Genomic DNA, 12,068 nt, shown 5'->3' with positions numbered 1-12,068 from the left:
GATGTGAAAGGGTCCAACAGGTAAAAGCTGTATTCAAATTCCTTGCCTTTATGTTATCACCTATAACCTAACCTAATCTAATTTTGTAATGATTCCAGATCCAAGCTGAAGAAGGCCAAGCTCCAGCTCCCCAAGCCCAGGCTCCAGCTCCCCAAGCCCAAACTCATGCTCCCCAAGCCCAAGCTCCAGCTCCCCAAGCCCAAAATCATGTTCCCCAAGCCCAAGCCCAATCCCAAGCTCAAGCCCAAGGCCAAAATGAAGCCTTTTTCTGCAAATATCCCAGCAAAGGCAGTAATTAGACCAAATCTAGTGGCCCAACATGTAAGTGTAGTTTGAAGATGGTTTGATATTCACATGTTCTTATGTCATTTGTATAACATCAATCACATATGTGAACATTTGCTTGTAGGTGGCAGCAACCAAGGATGGTACAAGTAGAAGGAGAATGAGAGGCTTAGGAAGATCATCATCTCAACCTCAACCTCAACCTCATGCATTACGTCCAAATATCCAATGGAGTGCACCAATTGGACCAAATCAAATGGCCTAACTTGTAAGTCATAGTTCCTCATGGTTTCATACTCACATTTTCTTATGTCATTTCAATAACCTCAATGTTTGCTTCTAGGTTGCATCAACTAGGGGTGGTAGAGGGAGAGGGAGAATGAGAGGCTTTAGAAGATCATCATTTCAACCAGTGAGCAAAGGCTCTATCTTTGGAACAACCAATGGTGCATCATCTTCACAGCCACCAAGATGAATGTTGTTTTGTAACTATTTTGGGGATACCTTTTTAGACTTAAACTATGTTGTAAACATGGCTCTTTTGATGATTCAATGTGTTTTGTACTCTGTTTGAGTAACAAGTTATCATTTTGGAACATGTGGTGGATCTGGGGATGTATTAAACATGTCATATGATTGCACTTTTCCAAAAAAGGCTCTATCTGTGAACATTTGAATTTGTAATGAATGTAAATTTCACTCTTCTGCTTATGTGAAAGGTTGCTCTACTATTTCATGTGCATTTGTATGCCTTAATTTGAACAAGTCTTATATGCATATTGAGGTCAATGAATCTGGAATTACAACATTGCAAAATCTATAAGCCTTTTGCATAACTAATAACATTACAAGATTGCATAACTAATTTCGGGAATTACATTAGCTCCAAAATGGGTTTCACTGCCCTTACTCCCATACATTTTCCAGACATGTTCGACACCATGATCATCATCATCACAATGGCCATAAATAAAACACAAGCACCCATACTCATCCTACATTCTCTTTGTCGATGCCCCATCATACTGTCTTCCAGCAAAAGTCTAAGCCTTCTGTTGTCTCTGACTGCATAATCCAACTCCTTCTTATTTTCTTCAATTATGCCCTCCATTTCCAAGTTTCGAGCTTCTAAGGATTGAAGTGTGTTGACCACAACATTTTTTCTCTCTTATGTCTCCCTCATTTCAGTTTCCATCATTCTTATTCTTCTAAGCAGACCAGGCACCACATTCTTCCCTCTTGTACATGTCTCCTTGTCCAACCACCTAAAATAATGCCCTCCAACTCTGTTTTTCTGCTTCGTTATTATCAAATTCTTCATCACAACAAAATCTGAACATAATACCAATTTTGTGCATAAACCCAATAGTCTAAAATTGTTTACCTAGTTGTTGTCACAAGCCTCAAAGCGTCTTCCTGGATTCATGTCCGTCCATGAAGTCCTCAATTTGATCAAACTCCCACAATGACCATACTTCACCGATTTGGGGCTTTGGTTAGATTCCATTAATGATGTTTCGGACATATCACTTGCCATCCTTCGAACTAATCTGCTCTCCAAGCTTCCAAACTTGACGATTCCAACTTTTACTCAGCCAATATGCGAGCTACAGATGGATTGCAACTTTTGGTTCTTTAGGTTTTCGGCGGCTCTCTCTCGATCGTCTATTTCAGAGGGAGCGAAGTCAAGTTGTAGAAGGGGGATAATATAACCAACCTGAAAAGACCCATATACCCTAAATATAACGAAAAACTAACAGAAGTAACGGTGGGACTAGTAATTCAAACGAAACTTAAGTTATGCGGGACCGTGGGTACCATTTTGAAAATTGAGGTACTCAAATGAAAATTCGGTCAAAGTTTGGGGACCAATAGAACCATTAACCTGTTCTTTTAAATTGAAGTTGAAATTTTTATTTATTTTTTATTAATATTATTTTTTATATTGAGGGGTTACCACGTGGCGCTCTCAAGTGCAACAGCCCAAAAGTCAGTTGCTGGCCCCTTTTTTTCCCTCATAACTCTATAAAAACCTAACCATTTGTTCATCACTTTCTCACTTAAAAATTTCTCAATTACTCCAAACATTTCTACTTGTTTGTCTTTTTTCATTTTGCTGAAAATTGTTGTTCCAAAGTATGACGCAAAATTGTTTCCCAAAAACAAATGTTTGTGTAGGTTTTCTTATGCTTTAATTTTTATCATAAATAAAATAATAATGAACTAAAATAACAAATTTTGAGTTTTAGCCCCTACGACCACTAGAACCACAAAAAAATTAAGAGGCTAGATTTTGTGAATAGTACCATTTTAAAAGGCTAAAACAACACCTAGTCCCTTTCCCCTTGCCCTTGCATTAGACATCCTCTTAGAATTACGAACACGAATATTAACATGCCTTTTAAGATTTTGTCCCCCTTTTTAACAGGTTAAGTTGGGCCTGGATTATAGACTGAAGAGAAAGCCCTGTAATGGCGGCCCTTGAGTGTAAACACAAAAAAAGTCTGGGTATGTTCTGGGTCTGTTCTCTGCTAATGGTAAAGTGACAACTTGACAAGGGCCCTTGTGCATCTCCACCGGGCATCAAAAGCAACCAAACTATAATATTTCACAGCCCACCAGACCAGAAAAATGACATCTCAATAACTTTTTCCCAATGGCTTGATTAGTCTTTACATTATATGAAGGTCACAGTCAACACATAAAACTTGCCTGGAAGAACCACCCCCGCACACATAATATAGTAATTAATCAGAAATTTCCCACCAGGTCACCATAATCTTCACATTTTTCTCTAATCATAAAGCATAAAGATTGATTGGTACCGACTACCCGATTATTTATTGATTTTTATACATTATCATGTACTACTATTAAATTGATATCCGGTACTAACCAATCGGTTTAGGTATAAATACAGTAGCAACACAACCCATTTCATTTCACTCACTTGTTATCAAAGTACTCAAACCATGAATAACAATACACCTCACAACCTCTTTCTTCTTCTCCTTCTTCTGCATACGCTACTATCATGCACCCTGGTTTGCATGGCCACGTCAACGTCTGACGTGGCCTACCCAACTGTCCCCGATGACTGCTTGTTGTTGGAGGAGGGTGTCCCTGTTCCGGTTCGGAGAGAGGTGTATGATAACGGTCGAATATTTGACATCAGCCACAAGTACGTTCCCGACATGCCGAGTTTCGGCGTGGAGGACGGGCTCGGTGAGTTCCTGTGGCTCGGCCTCAGCATGAAGAACGGCTCACTGGTCAACGTGTCCATGATGAAGTTCAGTGTCCACTCCGGCACGCACGTGGACGCCCCTGGTCACGTGTTCGACCATTTCTATGATGCTGGGTTTGACGTTGATACGCTTGACCTTGAAGTGTTAAATGGTAATTAAATTAAGTAAGCATTTAGCAGCAGCTTGTTCAGACCAATTAAAACTGTTTTGAACTTTTGATAGGTCCTGCGCTGGTGGTTGATGTTCCCAGGGATAAGAACATAACTGGTATGCATGTCTTTCTGAATTTCGATTCAATCTCTTTATTTTTTGGTTAATCAATTCATTATAAACTATATTTGAATTACTTTTCATGTTTTATTCAAACTAAAAGCATCATACATATATCTTTTTTTAGGAACTTTTCCTATGGAGAAAAACGATAATCTACTAAACTCAAACATCCACTTCACGAATGCTAGGACTCGTACATATTTATCGATCTTTACTGTAGTAGTTTGATCCAAATCATTAACTTCAGTTGTTAAAGTTATTATTAAATTTGTTTAATCCGGAAAATGATATATAACATTTTTCAAATTCCAATCGACAAAAAATTAATTAAATTTCTTAGATTTGACTTTGACTCAGCAGTATTATTTTTTAATTTTTTGTTTCTTGTATTGTATCAGCTGAAGTTATGAAGGCTTTGAATATTCCTAGAGGAGCACGTCGTGTGCTTTTCAGAACATCAAATACAGACAGGTATGATCTATGTATCGATCAAAAATATGTCTTTTTTTGGCTAATTAACTTTACTAAATCTTTCTAGTTGATAGTTACATCCAGAAACTTTACTGGTAAACTTGTTTATTTTCAGGAAGCTTATGTGGAAGAAGGAATTTGACACAAGTTATGGTGGATTTATGAAGGATGGGGCAAAATGGTTAGTGGAGAACACAGACATCAAACTCGTAGGTAAGGCTAAGGCATAAGTTAATAGTACTCATTCTTCTAATTCCATCGATATAAGTTTGATATACATTGTTCGCTCTTAAGTTAATTATCGGGTTTTGGCCTCCCCTTCCCAAAAAAAAAAATTGTTGTGCTTACACATTTTTCTCCATGCAAAGTGCAGGACTTGATTACTTAAACGTTGCTGCTTGGGATGAAGGAGTTCCAACTCATCATGTTTTTCTAGAACGCAGGGTAAGAATTAGTAATATTCATCTGATGAATTAGATTATGTGGTAAAGCTCTAATTTACTAACCCCACAAATTAATTAAGAATTATTTATCTAAAATATATATAGGAGGTCATTCTTCTGGAGGGTTTAAAGCTTGATGGCGTTCCAGCAGGAATATACTCTGTTCATTGCTTGCCCTTAAGGTTGATCGGTGCTGATGGATCACCAACAAGATGCATTCTCATCAAATGAGATTTTGTGCAAAGTGCAGGACTTGATTACTTAAACGTCTGCACGCAGGAAGTTGAGTGTGTATAAAACAGAATAAAAGTCATTATATTTGAAGAAACTCGAATACTTTCTGAAAACATGTCAATTTGAATCATTTCTAGGCTTTGTGTGTCCCCGTTACTATATCTTTTTCTATGCATCAACAGCTTTCGAAGATATAAACGTAGAGGATAGACATTATTTGATACGAATTCATGCTTCTTTTTGGTGATCCAAAACCTCAAAGGTAAGGTAAGCAACGGATAGAATATATGGTTATATTTGTATATGCCACCAAGTTTTTAGGCCTTCCAGGAGAATGATTTCTTGAAACATTAAACTTAAAATAGGGTTAGTAATTTAGGACCATTTGGTTGGCAATGCAACTCACAGGAATCAAAATTTCTTCAGGCAATCAACAAAACTCTTACATTAAAAAGCGATCACAACTCATTTCGAAAATAAAAGGTCACCTAGTGGACATGCATGATTTCATCAACAATTTCATACTCATTTATCTGATATCGCTTAGTGTCAGCTTCTGAATGATCACAAGACAGACCTTCTGAATGGTTGGAAGGTATCATTCATTTCTTTTTCAATAACTTCTTTGCAAAACAGATGCAATCCAAGTGTTGTTTGTCTGAGATCAAAACTGCCCATTGAAAGAAAGATACTCAGATTAATTTTCACATTGAACCAAACCGATCAGAAGAGATCGCCAAGTGAGAATATAAGATAAAATATCTAAACCAGTAATTAGCATTATAATCATATATCAGCTTCCTATATATTCCACATGCATAAGTAAATCGAAGCTTGAATCTATCTTTTAAACATACTTAAGTAGCATAATCAAGCCAAATATGAATGTGACGAGAGTTATCTGAAGTTTTATGCCCAACATATTCAATGGCGGCACTACTGATTTCTGAATTAGAAGGTTCTAACTTGTGAGTGAGCAAAGGTTCCAACTTTGCTTCTTGTGAGCAAAGATTCCAACTTTTCTCGTCTTTTTCAAAGATTCTAACTTTGCTTTTCTTTTTTCCCACAACTTTCTCAAAACCACACATGGAATATATGAACAAAAGTTAGTGTTCGAAAAATCCGCCTAGGCGCCGCCTAGGCGGCCTGGGCGGGTCTGAAGGAGAAAATGCTTGCTTTTGTCTCAAAAAATTAAAAAGCTTGCCTTTCAACACATTTCAAAAGCTAAAAACATAATGAAATTCCCTGAAACCCACTTGAACACAGAAACAGAAAATAGAAGAGAAAACCCAGAAGCCCAAAACTCTAAAAATTAGGAAAACTCACAGAAGGTTCAGCCCAGACGAGTTGTGCAACTTGTTGAGTCTCTGATAGAAACTCTCAATCTCAGAGTTCTCCAACTCCAGCAAGCTTTTCCCATCGTCAGGCTTAGAAAGTGTCACATTGGAATTCATAGTACCAAGGCATTGAGAGCCATTTTTCTCAGTCTCTGGCTGGTTCTCAGTAGCCTTCATGTTGGAGAGAGAGAGTTTCACTTCAATGGCTGCACTCTGCTCTTTTTTCTACATTTGTAATCCCGAAAACTAAAGCCATCTGTCTATACATAGACATGCACATTATGCGCACGTTGGTGTTGCTGCAAAATGGATTAGCTTGTGGGTTTACACGTAGCCCCCCACCCACTGTGTTGCTGCAAATCTTACTTTGTTTTAAATATCAACTTACCGAATTTTACGGTAGAAAACGTTGTAATAATAATTGGGCCATGAAAGACCTTATTAAGTAGAAAGGGCAAGGGAGCGGTTGAGATGGTACGAATGGGTATGTCATCCGTGGATCCTCGAGCTGCCTTTCCTTCGGCTTGTAACAAATGCAGGGCTATGAAAGTGTGTATATCTTCTTTCATTCGAGTTTGATTCTCTTGGCGTATATTAGAGTAGTTTAGAATATTGTATTGTCAAATAAATAAAATTTTAATTTTTAAATTATTATTCATATTCTTCAATAAATAATCACAATTCATTCATATTTTATAATATGTACATATATTATATATGTGAATATTATACTTTAAAATTCATAACATATCAATCATACCATCCACTTAAACTATATGACATGAATTAAAAACACTTAACAACGGGATGGGAGCACTTCAGAATTCTCCAATTATTTAAAAGCCCCGTGTGACTCCTGAAAGTGAGCTTCAACAGCATGAAAGGTGCCAAAGCAACCAGACAAACAAAATTATCCACTTAATTTGTATCGTGAGAATATAAAGTTCAACACCACCAGTACAGCATATGCTTCCTAGCTAGCTCAAAGTTTCAAACCATGAAAAACATAGCATCCCTGCCCCGCCACTTCCTTCTTCTTCAACTTCTCCTACCATGTGCCGCCGTTTTCACCGTCGCTGCTGCCACGTCATCACCGAACCTGGCGGTGTCCGATGTTCCTGCCCCTGTACGGAGAGAGGTGCATGACAACGGTCTAATATTCGACATCAGCCACAGGTACGTGCCTGACACTCCGAGTTGGGACACGCAGGACGGACTCGGCGAGTTCCTGTGGATGGAGCCAAATGGTTGGTTGAGAACACGGACATCAAACTTATAGGTAACAATACTAAACAAGTTCTTTTCTATCTGCAAATCAAATGTTGTGCTGACAGACCTTTTTTCCCCTCGAACTCGAACATGCAGGAGTTGATTACTTGGCTGTAGCTGTTTATGATGAAGCGATTCCAATTCTTCTGTTTTTCTACAAGGCAGTGTAAGAATATTTATCTGATGAATCAGAGCTTCATCCTGTTGTACTTTCGAACTTTTGCTACTATCTGATCTGTTACTCCAAAGTTTTAATCAGATTGCTGATATGCTTCAGGAGATCATTCTTGTCGAGGGTTTAAAGCTCGATGGCGTTCCGGCAGGACTATATTCTGTCCACTGCTTGCCCTTGAGGTTGCTGGGTTCTGATGGATCCCCAGCAAGATGCATTCTCATCAAATGAAATTGTGTTTAAGCTTTAATGCATGTAATTAGAAATGATGGTGTGATATTGATCTTCTGTAGAGTACCCAAATGGGGTCAACTATCAACAACCTTAATTAAAAGCACCAATTGTATGTCATTTTGGAGACATTGATGAGATTATTATCAATTTATCTCTTCATTAAATTCAAATTTAACATTCTGTATTTAGCGTCTCCCTTAGAAATACTCTTACGTGAAAAGTTTTTGCCAGTTAAGATGGGACTGCACTGTCTCTACCTCCACATGCATCTATTCTCTTGACATAAGCAGCAAAGGATTCTACAACAGTACTTAACTTCACACAATTGTGGTCCAATCCAACTACATTCGGAAAACAGAATTTTTTTTTTAAATGAGAAATCTGTGAGACCAAGGTATGTGTTGGATATTGAAGGTTCAAAGAAGCACTGGATATTGTATGTTCAATGTTCTACCGGTAACAGTTACCGGTAGGCCACTAGAACATGGTGTTCCAATTATCCAAGATGATAATTTACATTGCATGTCTATCCCATTCCTTGCAAGCACGATCTATGTTCAGTCTTGATGCGTCTTTATTCCATGCTACTTATCCTGGGGCGATCATCATTTCCTGCAATAAATATGACAAAAAGAATAAAGGTCTATCACTCAAATTGATGACAACTCAAAATGATAAAAAGAATAATTGCGAGCTGATATATATTCCCACGTTAAAACCAAAAAGGCAAATGCCTTTGGCATGAGATTGGGTTTCGATGGTTCAAAACAGACTTTCAAAATACGGAACTTACAAAGATGAGAACATAAGCAGATGCATCATTTGATAAGAATGCATCTTATCGGTGATCCTTCTGCACCCGGCAACCTCAAAGGTAAGCAGTGGACAGAATATATTCCTGGTTGGATGTCATCAAGTTTTAAGGCTTCAACAAGAATGATTTCCTGAAACATTAGAGCAGTGGTTAGTGTAGAGTATTAAAACTACCTCTTCTTTTGGAGCTAAACTAATTAATATTGGACAGTGGCTGGATGGCAACAAACAATCTACCAACTGGAACGAATCCTACTAAAACAGTCATGATCTCGAGAAACCACTTTTTTCTTGATTCATCAAATATTTTTCTTACCCTGCTTTCTAGAAAAACAAGGTGGGACGGAATCAAATCATCGTATGCAGCAACAGATAAGTAATCAATTCCTACATTTCATAACAGAAAAAAGCATCAGCTTCAGATGAGGAACAAAATTGATAATATAAAAAGCAAGGAAATCAACAATCTCCCACTGAAAAAGAACTCAAATACAAGACTATATTACCCTAAATACAAATGCACACTGAACAATACTGTCACAGTTTCAAACGAATAATAGGAACCTAATGTTTCACCAGAGAAAGTTCTCACTCAATAAAAGGAATATAATGGGCATGGAATACATCTTGCATTATCTACTTAATTAATTAATTTTTTTTAAAGGCATTATCTACTTAAACTTAACAGATGCCTGTTAAGTTTGATCAACCTGACAAATAAATCTGTTGTAAACTACATGTTATGCCAAAAAAGAAAAGGCTTAGTCTGTTGTAACAGATGCCTTGCAAGGTGAGACATGAAGTAAAAGTACATGGGTAAAGTGAGATAGTCGAAAGTGCAGGGAGTAAAGTGAGATTTGAAAAGGTACAAGGGAAAAACAATAATTAAGCCAAAAACGAAATGCAAACGTATATCTCACCAACAAGTTTAATGTCAGTGTTGTCCACCAACCACTGTGCTCCATCTTTCATAAATCCCACATAGCTGGTGTCAAACTCCTTTTGGAACATAAGCCGTCTAAAATTGCAGTAAGCTCTAGTTAATATTCAGCAATAGTTTCAGACTTACGAATCAAATTGAATTAGTAGAACTTAAGTAGTCCAATCATTGATGAAATCAAGTTTTGGGAAAATATATGAATAAGGTCACCTCAGACAACATTTTGCTTGTTTATCCGAAAATGGCTAGTTGAACAAACAAGGCATTCTTATTCATGGGAATCATCATAGTTACTAGAAACTACTGACTAAGGGATCAAATTATAAACCACCTAACAATATCTGACAGGTAGAAGACCATAAGAACTACAATTATACAACATAACTGGTACACACAGATATGCGTGAGTAGTGGCGATTGTATAAAAGTACCTGTCAGTGTTTAATGTTCTAAACAGCACACGACGTACCCCCTTGGGAATATGTAAGGACTTCATAACTTCAGCTGTAATAAAACAGTCAAAAACCGAAAACAATGAAGTAGAATACATGATATGTTCTCCTCACTTATTTATAAGTAGAGTTTGTTTAGCAACCAAAAGGCTAACGTATCTGGCCTTTCGCTTTCTGCTTCAGCAGTAGACATGGTCTATGTATTTGTATGCATATTGGGACAGAATGATAAGGACATATCAACTGAAACAGCAGGCTATGCTTTCATCCACATGGAGAATAGACAGTCAGAAGCAGAAATACATACCAGTTATGTTCTTATCCCTCGGAACGTCAACTAACAACGCAGGACCTATTGACACAAAACACATATAATCATCAGAAAATATCAGTGACACAAGTGACATAAGTAATAAGCTTTTCCCCCCTGGAAAACCAATTTTCCATGTCTTCAACTTTTAAACACCGAGCAGCCCCACTTGCCTACCTCAGACAACTCCAAACCCACCATACAAATATATAAACTTGTGTAATTTCGTCGAACACATAGCGCTCACTCACTCAAAACCACATTAACCTCCTCTGAAACACAAACACAAACACAAAACAACCCATGACCCAAGACCCCATGATCAATATCAATGAAACAGAGAAGAATCAAATACCATTAAGCACTTCCAAGTCAAGTGTATCGACGTCGAAGCCGGCATCGAAGTAGTGATCGAAGACGTGGCCAGGGGCATCGACATGGGTACCAGTGTGAGTGGGCAGCTTAAACTCTGAGTTGTTGGCGATGGAGCCGTTCTTCATGCTCTTGGGTAGCCACAGGAACTCGCCAACCCCGTCGTTGGTCTCAAAGGCGGGCATGTTGGTGCTGTAGCGGTGGCTGATGTCGAAGATTCGGCCATTGCCATACACTTCGCGGCGAGGAGGAATCAGAACGTCGGTGTCGGCGCCATATTCTACAGAGGTGGTGCCGGGAATAGAAGGGTAGGCTGTGGTGGCGTGGGAGAAGAAAATAGAGGAGAGAAGGAAGAAGAAGAGGAGGAGGACTCTGGGTTTCATGGCTTGGATGTGAGCAGCAGGTGGTTGGGATTTTCTGGTTTGCTAATATAATAAAATGTGGATTACTGTAGCGTAGAGTTTGTAGTTGACTTTTACACTCCAATGATATTGCAGGGCCTCCAGGCCCTACTATACAAATTGTTGATTTTATTTTGTACTCAGAAAATCATGGCCAGGTCAGGTGGGCATATGTTGCCCAATTGAAGTTTTGGGCCAGTGAAAGCCCAGGTCTAGACAACATCAGCAGCACTGTTTGTTTTCCTTACACACATCGATCCACTCGTATTATAATACGTGAATTGCTCATATCATATGGCCGTGTGTCCAGTCACATGCAATAATTTTTACCAAAATAATGTTTGGATGAGGAAATTATGCACGGTCTGCTTATATCATATGGCTGTCTTCCAATCTCATGCAATAATTTTAACCAAAACAAGGTTTGGATGAGAAAATGAAGCACGGTTTGCTTATATCATATAATCATGTATTCCAGTCTCATGCAATAATTTTTACCAAAACAAGGCTTGGATGATGAAATTAAGCACTACCTTTAAATATTTAGTGAAATTTGGTATAATTTATCAGAATATATAAATTTTTAATTGCTACCTACTCATAGTGGAATTTGACAAACATTTGGTGGCTCAGTCTGGATTAAATTGGTTCAGTTAAATTGTACCGATGTTCATACTTACCGCTTTTTGTGAGCTTGTAAATATTGGGAGACCCGATTATAATCTTAGGATAGGGGTGAGACTATGCTTCAAAGGTGCTTGCACTTGAGAACTTCTACCTAGACACTACACCGACAACCATTTACACACATCATGTT

The 12,068-nt window shown here is 38.1% G+C and overlaps 2 protein-coding genes across 3 annotated transcripts; one reads left to right on the top strand and one right to left on the bottom strand.

Annotated features, from left to right (window-relative positions):
• The first annotated feature begins 2,959 nt into the window (after window positions 1-2,959).
• Window positions 2,960-8,119, top strand: LOC103335219 (cyclase-like protein 1). Of its 2 annotated transcripts, none has more exons than XM_089054738.1 (6): window positions 2,960-3,681; window positions 3,753-3,797; window positions 4,202-4,274; window positions 4,390-4,487; window positions 4,648-4,718; window positions 7,835-8,119. In XM_089054738.1, exons 1-6 carry the CDS (start codon window positions 3,258-3,260, stop codon window positions 7,958-7,960), a joined length of 837 nt encoding a protein of 278 aa, XP_088910864.1. In that variant the 5' UTR covers window positions 2,960-3,257; the 3' UTR covers window positions 7,961-8,119. The 2 variants fall into 2 exon arrangements, with proteins under 2 accessions (XP_088910864.1, XP_088910863.1); XM_089054737.1 differs by lacking the exon at window positions 7,835-8,119 and adding an exon at window positions 4,823-5,103.
• A 141-nt stretch (window positions 8,120-8,260) lies between these two features.
• On the bottom strand, window positions 8,261-11,292 carry LOC103335139 (cyclase-like protein 2). The gene is made up of 7 exons (XM_008238141.3): window positions 10,834-11,292; window positions 10,476-10,520; window positions 10,148-10,220; window positions 9,697-9,794; window positions 9,093-9,163; window positions 8,757-8,907; window positions 8,261-8,575 (listed from the first exon to the last, which is right to left on the bottom strand). Exons 1-6 carry the CDS (start codon window positions 11,231-11,233, stop codon window positions 8,782-8,784), a joined length of 813 nt encoding a protein of 270 aa, XP_008236363.2. The 5' UTR covers window positions 11,234-11,292; the 3' UTR covers window positions 8,261-8,575; window positions 8,757-8,781.
• Window positions 11,293-12,068: the final 776 nt, after the last annotated feature.

The sequence above is a fragment of the Prunus mume genome, linkage group LG6 (genome assembly GCF_029339155.1).
Source record: "Prunus mume cultivar Tortuosa linkage group LG6, ASM2933915v1, whole genome shotgun sequence".
NCBI classification, from domain to species: Eukaryota; Viridiplantae; Streptophyta; class Magnoliopsida; order Rosales; family Rosaceae; genus Prunus; species Prunus mume.
The sequence above is the reverse complement of the archived record's forward strand: the minus strand, read 5'-3'. Positions and strand labels throughout refer to the sequence as shown.